Source organism: Parasteatoda tepidariorum, chromosome 6 (genome assembly GCF_982258835.1).
Source record: "Parasteatoda tepidariorum strain Cologne lab strain chromosome 6, Ptep-v5.0, whole genome shotgun sequence".
NCBI lineage: Eukaryota > Metazoa > Arthropoda > Arachnida > Araneae > Theridiidae > Parasteatoda > Parasteatoda tepidariorum.
Window position 1 is genome coordinate 34,603,085 of NC_141760.1, and position 16,272 is coordinate 34,619,356.

Sequence of the window (16,272 nt, forward strand, 5' to 3'; positions counted from 1 at the left end):
TGAGCATGCGCAGTTGCTTTAATTTTACGTACGGAAGCTGAAGTAAAAATGCGATATCTCCGTATTAATTTATTCTGGTGAGCGTGTCTCTGAAAAGTGTTTAAAGAATGAATTAATTACTGGTCTTTCTATTTTTACAAAGCCTTCGTTGGTTCTTACTGGTTTAAGGAAGTGTTAAAAGGTTCATCAAAACTTCTGAAAGGTTCTATACTTTATGTATACACCGAAGAACCATTACATTATGACCACCCTCCATCTATAACAATGGGCTCGCCCAGGTTTTTATGGTTTCTCGCCCAGGAACAATGTTTTCATGTGGAACATTACGATCCATAATCCTCATAGAACAATCCTTGACGTCTGTAACCTATTTAAACATAGTTGCAGACTAGATTCACCCATTCACTGCAACAGTTTTTCCTGCGGGGGATGGTGTTTACCAACAGGATAATGCACCATGTCATAAGGGTCGAATCATCATGGCGAGGAACATTCCAGTGACTTTCAAATCATGCCTTGGCCCCCAAATTCACCTGACCTTAATCCAATAGAGCATTTGTGGTCCTACTTGGAAAACCAAATTCGTGCTGCCACGCTACCTCCTCGCAATGTGAGAGAATTGCAGGACCAGTTGGTGAGGGCTTGGTACCAGATACCTCAGACTACCTATCAGCACCTTGTGGAATCAATACCACAGCGGGTGCTAGCAGTTTTGAGGGCTAAAGGTGGTCCTACATGTTATTAGCAGGGTGGCCATAATGTAATGGCTCTTCGATGTATATATATATATATATATATATATATATATATATATATATATATATATATATATATATATATATATATATATATATATATATATATATATATATATATTACATCCTTTTTTTTAGCCTTTATTTTAAATTACATCTATAACTGTAATCAATTTCTGTGAATTAAATATCTACATTTATACCTTTAATTTTCTTGAACATTAAAGACCCACTCAAATTGAAGCTTTCATTCTATATTTATCTTTTTTTTAACAGTTAAATTTTTTGTTCTCTTATATTTTATTTTTATGCATGAAGCCATTTCCTTTTAATTCTCTTGTCACCCATTTCTATTTCCATTAAGGCATTTCTTGTGTCACAAAATGAGTCGGGAGATATTGTTTTTTTTTATTAAATGAATTGCGAGTTTGTTTTATTAAAATGAATTTTCAGCTGAATTGAAAGAATTGTTTGATTTCTTTCGACTACATTTGCTAATAGTGTTAAGTTTTTCCTCCTGGAGCTGGTGAGTACTTTTAATTATTGTTATGGGTATTTGTTTTATTTCTATTTGGAAACATCACTAAATTGCGTTAAATAATATATTTATATATATTATTTGGATATAGCATGTCATCATTTTACTTGTCTTTTGTTTACATTTTTTTTATCACTTTAATTTTCACCCTTATTCCAAATTTGGTGATACCAATTTTTCCAAACCTCACACTTAGTGACCTTTGGAACCTATTGAGTTATTGTTATCCCATGATTGCATTGTACCACCACTTTCCTTAACGATCACATTCCCCTTCATTTAATTACTTCTTATACTATTTTCGGCTATGATTTGTTTATTATGAAATTCAATCATTCCCTATTTTTTAATCAATGACTATATCCAAATACAAGTACTTATACAATATTTCAACCCATCTATCTATTTTAAAGCATGAATAAATTTACTTTTATTCGCACCATTATTATGCAATAATATAATTCAATGTAACATATATATATATATATATATATATATATATATATATATATATATATATATATATATATATATATATATATATATATATATATATATATATATATATATATATGATGCGATACGTTAAGGCCATATATTATATATTTTTGTATTAAGTGTTTTTTTCAAATGGGCAGACAACTATATATGTATGTATATAAACATATACATTTTATATTACCCTGTACATTCAGTCAAAAAATAAACTTAAAATATTTTGGGAAAAAAAATCTGTAACTTTTCGAACAAAACTAATTTCATATTTGAAATTCTCTCACTCGAATTACGTACTTCTATAAATACAACCAAAAATTTGTTTCCCTCTGTTATTTGTTTGTAATGGTAGAGAAAAATCACTTAAAATTAAATTCCTTAAATAAATAACTTTATGTTGCCACAAATTTTGGTACAACAAGGAAAATTTTTATATCAAAACTGAGCACTATGGCAAGACATCACATCATCTCATTAAAAATTAAATTATTGCAGGAAGATTCTGAGGTGATTATTCTACGTTGATGTAAAACGAGAACTTTAAGACATGCTAATTATTGAAATATTTTGCGATAAATTTTAAGCCTTTAAAAAGACACTTTTAAAGCAAAATGCTGGTAAATTTTGCTGCAAATAAATATTTGCCATATCTGCTTACTTTTTTGACTCTGATTAACTTTAGAGTTACATGGTTTTCTAAATGGATATATTAAAATAGAAATTATTTTTACGGTGGAATTTCTGGAAATGAAGTCTTAATTACTTTCCTGAATTTATTTTAAATATTCCCACAAAGAACAAAGTTTATCGTTTTCCGTTCAATCTTAGATTATGAGTATAGAGTTGAAGTAAATGATACTTCGCTTCATTTCAAATGCTAGTAATTTTCTTGATGTAATGACTTTTTTTAAAAAGAAAATAACATGGATTTTCGTCAGTTGAAATTGCTTATTTGGTCTTTCTATTTGAATCTTGACAGTTGTTTTCATTGTTACCATTTTAATGTTCTATTAAATCCAGGATCGGATTCGGATGACAGGAAAGTTTATAGCTTATTCCAAAAATCTTTTAAGCTTCTTAATTTTAATTTTTTTTTGTTTTAAAATGCTGAAGCTGATTATTAGTGAGTAGTGATTCAAGTTTTTATGCAAATCACAATTCACTGCGTTCTAACACAGCCTCATAGAATATTTTTTTTAATTAAATTTTCATGCATTTTCTTTGAATATGAAGCGTTTTTAGTTTTCCGAGGACATTTGCGATGAATTTTGGTAAAATGATTTGCGAGACCAATTTTTCCTCTCAACACCAAGAATTAAATACAGATTTGAAATTTAGACAAAAATATTTTCAAGCAATCCTCCTTTTTTCATGCAAAATACGATTAATATTTGCATTTTCCTCTTTCGATTCTTGGATATAATTTTAATTAAAAACCATTTTGACCATCACTATATACAAATAAATCGAACACATATATAAATGCCAATTAAATAGTCGAAATGGAAAATAAAACTGCTTCTGTCCACATTTGTGTCTTAAAACACTACATTCAATTCAATCTCTACAATTGGGTACTTGCACTTCAATGAAAAGATCACAGATACCCACACATATGAACTATGATATCAGTACCAGCTGATCGCTTATAAGCAAAATGAAAAGTGTTGAAGTTGAGCTAACCTTCTCCACATAAGTTAGAATGTTAACTAACGTGAAGTTAATTAAATATAGAGCCGTTTGTTGAAGTATAATTCTTATTGGTCTACATTTTTTACCTAACTAAGATTTATTATTTGTTTATGACTTTTATTGTAGCCGTGGTATATATTTGCTTTGTGTATCTGGCTACTTCGATGCATAATTATTTTGTTTATGTTCCACATAGCTTCGTGACTGTCTTTGTGTTAAGTAAGAAATATATAATGAAAGAATTGAAATCTTTATGAACGAATATAGAAGGAATCACTTGAGAGAATTGATACTTGATGAGTTTTGGCTTACTCGAAATAGAATTCAAGTAAGTAGTAATGTTGACTTTACTTACATTTGTAATGAATTAAAGCAAAAAATATATATTTTACCATAGCACACATATCTGTAACAGTATGCGATCACAAAATCGGAAGCAATCGTTGCAAGTTTGTTGATAATGGAAAGGTAAAAATTATTGAGAAATTGTTCTTCAAATGATGGGAGCATTCTGTTTCTGAAAGATTTACCAATGTTCTGGGTCATTTTTTTCAAGTTCTGCTGCCTTTTCTTTAGGTAAATTTTGCTTCTTATTTGCTTCTAAAAAATGGCGTCTTACTATGTCAATGTTTCTGATAGAACTAAATGAAAACTTAATAAATAAAAGCCTGGAAATATACTACCCGCTAGAGGGCGTGTTCAAGCACCGCAATCGCGAATTTAATCAACGATTTAGTATTTCTTCCATTTTCGATAGCTTATACTTGCCTGCATATTTGGTTCTAGCACGCGTAGCTTCTGCACTAAACTATAACTTTAGTGAGCTTTAAGGATGCTTAATTTTTCTATTGCTATTTTTCTATTCCGCTTCTATTGCAAAAATACTGTTTCCAGGAGAGTGCACTTTTTAATTTATAACAATAGCTTTTTACAAATGAAATTTCATATTTTCGAGAACTACATAAAGCCGAAAAAGGTGATTGTTTACAATTCACCCCTTAAAAATTTGCAAAGTGCTGAAAGAAAAACGCAATCCAAATCGGCACTCCCATATTTAAGTTATAAACGAACATACATTCGCTTTTATATATATTTAGAGATATAGATAGGGCATGCTTGTATCGACATCCACGATGCAATCAAGCAAAAAAAAAGTAAATAAATAATTCGAAGACTAAACCATTTTCGTTTAAACTTTATAAACCCTCATTATACTAAGCATAAAGCTTAGAAGATCGTAAAAGGCTTTAGTTTGGAAATTAAATAAATGAAGCAATAAATATAAGCTGATAGTTCTAATTTTTATTAAACAAAATTTTGTTAAGACATGACTTAAACTTTTAATGTTAAAATAAGTTTAAGAATAGTTAGTGACAAATGCTTTAGTACTGCAACTTTTGACCTTTTTAAATTCAATCTTAGCAATTCTTCCCAAGACATGGGGGAAATTTAAACATTCTTTGCCAGGCTTTAACATAAACGTCACTGTACTTGATAAATCGAGCAATAGAAAACTTTGTACTTCAGGCATCATAACGCTTAATTTATTGCGTTTTTAGGTATGGTTTGTGGAACATATTTTTAATATTATCGTACTGAAAACATCATGTTTGAAGATCATATACAGATCGCCGAAAAAAACCCGATAACTATCGAAAAATGACCGGAAAAATTATCGATGGAATCATCGTTAATTGAATGCGTCAAGAAGTGACAATTCTAATTCAAAATTTTTGTGTCACAATAGCATCGTATTAAAAATATCAGAACTTAAATCAAATAAAAAAAGACGATAAAACGATCGAAAATTTAGACGTTAGACGTTGCTAGCAATGTTTGCGATTGTGTTTTTCTGTAGCCAGCAATTTACTTCTTGCAGGTCGACTAAATCGCGCTCTGTTAACTATAAACTATTTAATATTATTTATCTTTACAACTTAAGCAGTATTATATATAATATGTTATAACTGATAAAAACAAATCTTTCCGAAAGCAAGCTATAAGTGTATAATTTTTTTTTACCCCTGATTTTGCACTTCTCAGTCTTACATTAGAGCTTTCAGCCCTGAAATATGAATGGGCAACTTTAATATTTGAAGGAATTTCACTCAGTAGTGCCTAATTAGTCGAAAAACTAAAATTAAAGTTTATAAGACTCTTATTCTACCTGTATTGTTCTATGCAAGCGATACTCTTGGTGTTTTTGAAAGGAAAATCCTTAGAAATATTTTTGGCCCAGTACAGGAAAGAGGCTGTTGGCGAATCAGATGCAACTTTGAATTATATAGACTCTATGTACAGCCACAGATAATGCAGGTCATCCGACGCAATAGATTAAGATGGCTTGGGAGGTCTGGAGAGGTCCAGAAAATAATGCAGTCCGAATCGCCACCTTTAAAAATCCTTCGGGATCTCGGGCTAGAGGAAGACCTCCAACTAGATGGCTGGATGACACTGCTAAAGATCTAAAAGTATTAACGATAAACAACTGAAAAAAAATGGCCATGGACAGGAGGCGTTGGAGGCTACGTGTGGTTGAGGAAGCCAAGGCCTGTAATGGGCTGTCGTGCTGAAGAAGAAGAAGTCCATTATATCAAATCAGTAATTCAAATGTTTGATCTATTTCTTGTTTCAGTGTTAGCAAAGAAGCTTAGAAATTCACTGATTTACTCAGAGACTTTGTAATTTAGTTTATGCATGCAGGAAGGGCTGATTTTAAGAGCTAACTCTTTTATTAATGGGATGATAAAATTTGCAAATAAAAAACTAAGGTGGCATTAAAAATGCTTATTAGGAGGATAGCTGAATCGAAGCTTTTTTGTTTTCTTTTTTTCTATGTATTTTACTGTATTTTAAGTGAAAAAATATAAACATATATAATACTTTATTAAGCACAATTAAATCACAATTCACAATATGTTCAAGTCACAAATTTTTGATAGTTGTAATTCGGTTTAAAAATGAAATGCTTGATAAGAGCATTTTTAATACTGTTCAGATACTTTAATGATAACAATTATCATAATGTGAGAAAAAAGACAAATATCATAGAGGCAATATAAAATGTATTATTTACATTTTTATAAAAGAAAACACTTCTCAGGGGTTAACAGAATCATGAAATAAAGGTACATGTATAAAAAATAATGGAAAAGAGGCTATCAGGAAGAGAAGATACATCTAAACATATACGCATGTATTCTTACACATAAAATAAGTCCTACATTAAAACTTACAACATTTGACATTTAGATATACCCGATTCTGACAATTGTAGTAAAACCCAACATTTTTTGCTGATGTAAAATATCCATTTACGTAAAGAGTTGTAGAGTATTTATGATAAAATTGATTTGATAAACAGAGCTGCTAACTAGTAAGCTTTTTGCAAAAGATTTCATAAAATGGTAAACAATTAAAAACTAAAGTTTCAGAATTTGTGTTAATTTTACCATTATTTTAAAACTCTCACAACGAAAGAAATTGAACAAAGTAGTTTTCTATGTGAATTTTTGAATCTTTCACGTGTAGTGATGTGGGGACTAACATGTAATCAAATTTACGTAACAAAGAATTGCACATTACGGCACCATATTTGCATAGCGAAAAATTACACATTACGACACCATGTTTGCAACCATTAGAAGAAATTTTTCCCACAAAACGTAGAAAATTTTCTTAGATATATATCAGTATTGGCAACAGTTTTAGTTTAAATTTATCGCAGTCACTGAATTTCAGATCAAAATACGTATTTATTGTTTCCTATTAATGCATTATGGCAATCAAGTGGACGAAATAGACAATTTTTCATAGCTTTTAAAATCAGTCTGAGGAATGTTAAATTTTGATGGATTAACTTGTTATCGTCTAGCCTCATTGTTAGACAACGTCCTTTTTTCATACGGGTCAAATCTGGTGACACGAAGGTTTTAATTATTGGCTTTTATCTGGGAAAATCAAAAAGAATATAACATATATTATTGTTAAAAAATATTCATATTGATCGGGATCATGATAGCAAGCAAGAATCGTATTGGAATAAATTCTAAATGTTCTTGCAGGAATAATATATAGGGTTTGGAAAAAAATATGGAAACACTTCGATACTAACTCTATGTTATCAGTTTTTCTTTTAGCAGCAAATGTTTAAAGATTTTACATGGCAAAACTGTTGGCATAATTTGAAGGATCATACTTGAAGCTTTTAGACATGGTGTTCTTTTTAACCACGCAAAGTTCTTATCCATGAGAATGAGCGTAGGAAGTTAAAATCGTTTTTCCTTTTTCAATACCACTTAAAAAACATTTTAATATAACCAAATATATAAAGCAGTAAAAACATTCGATTACAAGAAGGGTCCACATGATGGAATCTCGATTACAATTTCAACATCATGCTTATGCATAGCCTTTTCACCTGCATCCTAATGTTAACGACTTACTTCATATGCCCTCACCATTACGACGCCGAGTTTCGAGCTCGCTTTATATATATATATATGTATATTTTTTTTAAAATCAGACTTCGTTTTATTTTACTTTTTAATTTTTTTTTTATAACCGCCGTTGAACAGCCGACCCAATTTTATGGGTTTACGACTACTAATTTTCAACTCCGTAGCCTTGTAATTTTGAACCTAATCCAGAAGATAGGGGAACTCCTGGATCGCGTATTGGGAGAAATTTGCCTTCGTGGAGGGCTTTTTTGATGGAGCTAACCCGCATTTGCGTTGCATGGAGAGGAAGACCACGAAAACCTTCCACGGTTAGCCTGACGGCAAGGGGACTCTAACCCATGATCCGTCTACCACTAATGATATTTCACACCAGCACTGTGGTCAGTGCAAGCCGGATGCGGAATTCGTATCGATTGGGATTCGAACCCGGTTCGCCTCATTGGAAGGTGAACGCTCTATCCACTGAGCCATCGCGGCTCTTCGTTTTATTTTATCGTCATTAACCATATGTATAGCCCACTTTGTTAACTTTTTCAACATTTTTGATTTTTGTTTAATTTTTATTACATCCTTATCGCCGACTTTTACTATGTATATAGTTCGTTGTTTGTTTATTTATATGTGCTCAGATTTTTACTCATACCTTAACTGCTTTATTTTCTCATTATTATCCTCGGCCCTCTGGATGCGCATACTTACGACTATCGTGGAGTGGTCAATTGACCTCTACGATCACGCTTGTGCACTCTCCTCCTTATTCCTTTTTTCTTCTCTCTCACATATCTTCATTTAAATTAGGCATTCAAAATTTCGCCAATCACCCATCGTCTCCTTTTTCCGACGAATCGATTTATTGCTGACTTCGGCAGACACAGAGCTCATGCAATCTTCGTGAATCTGTTATAAATATTGCAATCCTGTAGAACAATTTTAAAATTGCTGGTATAAAAATTACAAAGAAGTTATTAACTTTCCCTACCATTTTGATCAATCCAAATTGCGCTTGGCGAATTTTGCTAGAAGTTTCAAACATTATCTCTCAAAGAGAGTTAAAACATTTGCTGTCAAAAGAAAGATTGCTTACAAAGAGTTCGCATAGAAGTGCATCCATATCTTTGTTCAGTCCTTGTCTGTTGATATGCAATACCAATGCGCGGCATGCCCACAAACCTCATAAGCTGAAAATTTTAAGACAGGTTAATAATTCATATCATTACGCCGAGTTATCATATCATGTATTTTTTAAACTTAAGAAACTTTTAAAGCTGGTGCTCGCAGTTGCCATACAGGCCCCGCAAATGACGAGGCTTCGATTGACGAACATTCATAAGAATGCAGTTTTGAATGAATGATTTTAATGGCACGTGGCGCCACTGCATTGCATTTCTGTTCCTATATTACTTCTTATAAGATTCTTGCTTGTCTCATGCTCCTCACTCACAAATAGATTACTCTGCGAAACAAAATTTTCTTTTGTTTTCTGTTGCATGAGATCATGGAACGGAGCGTAGATAATTTCACGCCGTAGATTTCAAATCTGTAATCAGTTTCCCTCAACAGCTTTTACGTAATTTACTATATATTCCTAACCAGGATTTTTTTAAAAATTCCCTCTGGTGAATGCTAATTATTCCCATTTCTCTGCTACGTAGGGAATGGTAGGAAGAAGGGGTTAATACATTTTACTTTATGATGCTTTACTTTAAGGTTACATGATTTTTCTCTTGAGTATTATTTTCAAAATAGCAAGCAAGTGAATATCTGTGGACCTATATGCTCTTTATAAACTTGTACATTGAAACAAAATGAACTAAACTAAAAATATTATTTTGAAACAAATCTGTACCTTTCGGAATGAAACAAATTTCAGATTTGATATTCCCACACCCGAATTAGGTAATAGAGTCAATCCTGAATTGAATTGGAAATTATGTGATTGCGTTTTAATTATTTATATCAATTAAGTGGTAATTTAAATAATAAAATTACCGCTAAACTGAAATATTAATGTAATTTCCTTTGTTTTATATTGTCACTTTTTACATCATTGTAGCATAAATAGTCGGATATTAAAAGGGTAAATTCCATTGAAACAATGTAACTAGCATACCCATTTTAATTTTTAATCTTACGTGTATTTTACCTAACTGATTTATTCCCTCACCTATTTCTTTGCCTGATGAAAAATTGTTGATCTAAAATGATAGTTCATCAGGAAACTGTTTAAAATGATGTTATGTTGCTGTTGTTTTTCGGTTTCCTTAAAGAGCTGCCGTAACTGTTAACCACACTTGGTTTGCGTTTTCGCTGACTAGTGTTCGGAGCGCACAGGTGTCCATTTGTGTGGAAGCAAGCCAACTCATCGTTACTTTTTCGAATAATTTTACTTCTTCTAATAGAACTCATTACGGAGTGGTCCATTTTGGAAGTAGTGCTGTGGTTGATAAAAGAGGTAGATTTCGACCGTGCTGCCTTCCTGGGTGTTCTAAGATGGAAGGCGCCGTAGATCAGAGGATTGAGCAGAGCGGTGGAGCTACCAAAGAAAAAAATGGCAGATTGCAAGTCTTGGCTGAGCTGCTCATCTGGATCCAGAAACATGAAAATGATCATCATGACGTAGTATGGTGTCCAACACACAACGAATGTGAGAACGATGACGACTGTGATCATAAGAGATTTTACCTTTGCCTTCTGGAGTATTTTGTGACGAGCGTCGCCTGAAGCAGTGCGTGACACACGTTCAGAGAACATGTTTTGGCGGCCTGAAATACAAAATGATAAATTAGTGCCTCATATTTACCCACATTCGGATGTGCCTGGTCAAGTACTGTTTGTCTAAGATAGGTACTCTGCCAGACATTCGTCTGGAGCTGTGGCGGTGACTATGGTAACGAGGTATGATTATTTTAATTAGGGGTGCGGGGTCCCTCTGTAGGACTGGTTTCGGCGAGAGAAAAGGAGACCTCTTCATCTAAGCTACCCTCCCTAAAATGCCCTCTTCTTGTTTTCATAGCACCAGACTGCCGAAGACTTAGTGGCAGTCACAGTACCTATCTTAGACAAACAGTATTCATATCTGCCAAGAAATACAGAGTAATTCATAATTTTCTCCTATATTAAATCAAGAACTATTGTAAGAAAGTTAAATGAATTCAGCAAAAACAAACTGCATACTGAATTCCGAAACAGTCCCAGGTTCATTTATAGCCTTTACAGTAGTTATTCGTATTAACCCCTTTACCACATGGCATATATCTATGTGATAGTCTAGTTCCTGGCAGAATTTACTCAATATTGTACAATCGTGTATATCTATGTGTATTAGCAGTATGTGTTATTTAACACACCTCTACTAAAACTCATGGCAAAAGGGGGTTTAGAAAGTACCCTTACAAAAATGTAAGGATTTTTGAGGTTTATTTGAAGTTGTTTTGATGTGTTAAGGTTGGTTTGAGGTTTATTTGAAGTTGACTTCAAAAACAACGTTACGAAATCAACATCCTTCAGGACACATTCATCAGGACCTTTCTCTTCAGGACACATTCCTTTTTACGATGGTAAAAGTGATGTTTCAAAATACAGAATAATTATCCTGAGATAAAAAATAAAATTATTCTATATAATGTATCTATATCTCTAAAAAATAAAAATGCTATGGAAAATGAGATTGAGATAAAAGAAAGAAAGCAGAAAGCAAACTTACCGACATGGAGAAAAAGTTAAAAAGTTTAAATTAACCAAAATTCGCTACGAAGAAAATAATATAAAACAGTGCTTATAGTTTAAGTCATATAAAATAATCTTTAAAAATATTTTTGGTCGAAAAAATATGAAGCAAATTGCATTTCAGTGCTGCCATCTATGAAGTAAACACTTTGATAAAAATATTTTTTGAAATTTCTGTAACAAAACGTTTAATAGGAAGAAACATTAATAAAATAATATTAAAATTGGCTAAAAAATTAAAAAAAACCCTTCAGATAGGTAATCGTCGTCGAGTTTAAATCACAGACGCAAACTAGGAATAAACCATTTTATTGGTTTTCCTTCTCTCATTAGGTAACCGTTTATAAGTCAGAGCCTGCATACATGGATAAAAACTTTAGAAGACTTTATCCTTCATTCATACATTCTTCCATAACAGTAAAGTCTACAAGTATTACTTGTATTCATGAGGGGTGGCTGTTCGTAAGTCAGAGCCCATTCCATATTTATAGAAATAAACTTATATTGTAGTACTAGTTAGGCAACAATTTATTTAGAAGTTTACTTAAGGAATTAATTATTGCAGTATAGAGCGTCATGCAGCCAAACTATTCCGTCCATTTGGCTTTAGGAATTGCTTATAATAGTTAGTTACTACTTTAAAAATGAAACAAAACTAATATTCTAAAATCAGAAGGAAGAGATACTAAGTAACACACACACACGCACGCACGCTCGCACGCACGCACACACAAATTTTTTTTTCACTGTACCATTTCACAGGTTTGCCAACTATTACGTTTTATAATTATTATAATTTGTAATTACGCTATATTAATAATAATAACTAAAGAAATAGCATATTTAAATATTTACTAATTATTCTCAAAGTAAATTTGTACTCTGACAATTGAAAAATTCGTGTCCATGAGTTTAGTGTGAGGCAATAATATGTTTTGTGGCCAAAATTCACAAATGCACATAAAAAAAAATAATAATAAGAGAGAGAAAAGTTTCTCTCTCTCCCTTGTTTTCAATTTTCTACAAAATAAAGTAGCAAAATGTAGCAAAAATACATATTATAAATCTTAAATTTTCTTGGTACTTTTTTTTAAATCCGCTAAAACATAAAGAAGCTATTTACTTAACTTAATCAAATATTTACTATATTTCTCTTTACATTTTTTATTCTTTGCATGGATTTTTACTATCTCAAAATGAAACTTTTGTAAAGTCACTAAAAAAAACTTTCAAGTTTTCTTGATTCGATATGCTGCTAATTTTGAAAACAGTTGCTACCTTTTTAACTCATGGCTATGCAACGGTGTTTTATAAAAGTAACGTGTGGCAGTGAAAATGGAAAAATCGAAGTAGTCTTGTTTGTTGCACAGTCTTGTCAAATTTGAATACTGATTAAAACAAATGAATCACAAAACTAACATAAAAGAGTCACATGTGAGGAAGGAGAAATGCACTAAAAAGGCACTGGAAAAGAAGAACTGGTTAGTAAAGTTCTGATAAAAATCATAACATTAGCTATGTAAATTTAAAGACTGATTCGATGTGATCTAACATTTTCGAAATAAAAAAAATTGCAAAAGTTAGAAAGTACTTATATTTTAAAAAATAATTTGTCGAAAAAATATTATTTGTACAATATGAGATCCGTAGGTAGAGAGAGAAATCAAAATCGATGCCTACATGGAACAGAATAGCTAGGGTTCGTAAAGGGCTGTAGAGATATAGAAGGAGAAGAAATCCCTAAACAATAAGTGTACTTATCGATATTAAAATTTTTTTTAGAGCTGCTGAAGAGTGAGTCTGTCAAATAGCATGAAGTGAGAACAGTTCCTATGCGTAAACTTTAAATTAATCCTTATGCATTTACTAAATTTTTGAAAAATAAACCTAATATCTTTCAAATACTAACATTTCTTTCAATGTTTAATTAAATTAAATTTTGATGCATCATCCTGAATTTTACAAGCAGTTAAATCCATATAATTATTAACAAGGTAATATTTCCTGGTGGTTCCTTTTGGTGTTTTTTTCTTCCTCTTTTTTTTAAAAATTTTTACATTTTTTTTGTTTCTTCCAACCAACAAATGAGGGACCCCATACACAATTATTTAACAAAAAACTGCATTGACTTAGATGTTAACACGCCGTATCCTCCTTCCATGTGGGCAGCTGACTCTTCTGATCTGTGGCGAACAACTAATTCTTGTGAGAGTTTTCACAGCAGGTTCAGTTCATTTTTGGAGCAACAAACCCTAACATCTTTCTTTTTGTCAAAAATCTTAATTTAATACAAAGTGATACCTACATTAGAATAAACACTGCCGAGGCTAGTGAACCTCGAAAAATAACAAAAAAAGAACTATTTATTTATGAAAAAATTGCCGAGTTTAAAAACGGAAAAATAAGATATTTTGCCTTTTTAAATGTAGTGTCATATAAAACAATTTAAAGAAAAATTTGAACAAAAATAGTTAAAATATATTAAAGTCAAAAAATAAGGTTCCATTGGTTCTACTTGAGTTGAAGCATTTGCTTTGAAAACAAAAAAGATAAAGTTTACACAATTTTTTAATACCATTCTGTATTTTGTAATTTTTTATATTTTTTAAAATATTATTTATTCGTCTTTTTTTTTCTCTAAAAAGTAAGAATAGTTATATAAAAAGAACAACTTTGTCAAAATACGCAGGAATACAAATATGTAGACATGTTTGTTTTTACATTTTTAGTAGTATTTGTATATATTCTCGTATAAATATTTTTGTTTTTACATGTCTGTATTTATTTTGTATACATTTTTGTAATCTCTTATTATCTCTCTTTTTTTCTTAATAAATGTTATTTGGATATTATTTAGTATTCATTTTCAAAATTATCAAAGCACTATAGTCATTAGTTTTCAGAATCAGAATTTTCATCAAAAATACTTAACTGTTATTAAATACAGTTATTAAATAACTTATTAAATAACTGTTATTAAATACAACCAGCGGGTGACCGAGCTCCACTCGGAGAAAACAGGTATCGAAGCTAACTCGAAGATTTAAATTTTCAATTGTGAATTTTCAAAACAATACATGCCATAAGAAAATTTGTGAAACCATTGGTGAAAAAATAACCGGTTAAAGTGCACCATTGTAAACTATCTAAACAAAGTTAGAGTTTGGAAAGGGAACTATTCTATACAAAGGTATAAAGTTTGAAAAGTCATAGGAAATAAAATGTAATTGATAACAAAAAATTATACAATTAAAGACACTGTTCACAACGAATTCGTAAATTTGCTTCCGTTCATCCGCTTCTTGAAAATTCTTGTCCAGGAAAAGGCGTCGATGAGAGAGGTATTGTCGAGCATAAAAGACGATGTAAACTCCGCTGGAAGACACGTCATCTTGGTGGTTGTAAGCGTTGCGAGGTTTCACGATGCATCCTTTCGGCTTTTCATTCCTAACAACGGTATTCAAAACGTGTCGCAGTATTTTTCTCAAAACAGCATCGATGGGCAGCGGGTTGTCGACTGGATCGCAGACTAATAGTTGACGTTCTCCATAGCTTGCTTCGTAAATTCCTAGCATCCAGTGCTCGCCTCTATCCATTTGAGCTCTCTTGTGAATGGGAATGAGTAGCACGTCGAATCCTTGTTGAACGCCGTATAGATAGTTGGAAGCCTTGTTCTGGTCGCTGATATCGTGGAGAAGAGCCATTCCTTCATAAGCGCCATCCGCTGTTGTAACGTAGAAGCGTGCGACAAATTCAGGGTGAAGTACGGCAACTTTGACGGTCGGGTAAGCTTGTTCGGCGTAATGGAGAAGCATTCTGACAATGACGGTATCTTCTAGTTGTCCATTTGCGGGTAGAATTGAATTGATCGTTTGCGCTTGTTGTTCCAAAATTCCGGCTCCTTGAAGAATTTCATGTAGAGGTGCGTTCTGCATGTTGAAAATGTAGCTTGAAATCTGACGAATGTTGAAATATCGGACTTTGTTGACGGTGATTTTAACACAAAAGTTAAACTTTTCTCCACTTTGATAAATGTAAACTAATGCGAACCTTACAATTAAATTATTAATTCCTTCGTATATTAATGGTTTAAGTTGTCGAAAATTAATATTTCAACTGTAAGGTTCGCATTAGCATACATTTATAAGAGTGGAGAAAAGTATCTATAGCCATTATGGCGAACTAATAAAGTTTGAAAATATCCTATCTGTAACTCCGAACTGCTCGACCGTAGCGCTTCAAAACAGGGCCGCCTCGAAAGAAGGAGGAGTTATAGTTTAGGGGGCCACGGCACTCGTTTTCTGACGTCACGCATTACGATCCAGATCAGATTAGTAGTTTAAATGAAGTCAAAAAGAGATAGCTTTATTCATAAAATTTCAAGCTCTGCTAGAAAGGGAATCTTCTTTTTAACAAAAACATTGTATTTACTTAGAAATAATTTCAAAAGAATATTAATTTAGTTATTTTTATGTGAAGTAGTGCAGAAAAATAACTTTTTCATCTGTCTGCATATTTATAAGTTATCAGTTAAGTTGACTTAAAACGAATTTCAAGTAATTTTTTAAAATATCTCTTCCGCCTAAATTACGTAACATTAATTAGA

General features: G+C 31.9%; 1 protein-coding gene across 1 annotated transcript in view; it reads right to left on the reverse strand.

The window, feature by feature from the left end:
• Nucleotides 1-8,011: 8,011 nt before the first annotated feature.
• LOC107448213 (gonadotropin-releasing hormone receptor) overlaps nt 8,012-16,272 on the reverse strand; it is an 85,142-nt gene continuing 76,881 nt past the window's right edge. Inside the window, exon 4 of the mRNA XM_087165630.1 lies at nt 8,012-10,702. Within this exon, the coding sequence (XP_087021756.1) occupies nt 10,164-10,702 (539 nt within the window). The 3' untranslated portion in view covers nt 8,012-10,163. The remainder of the gene's footprint in view (nt 10,703-16,272) is intronic.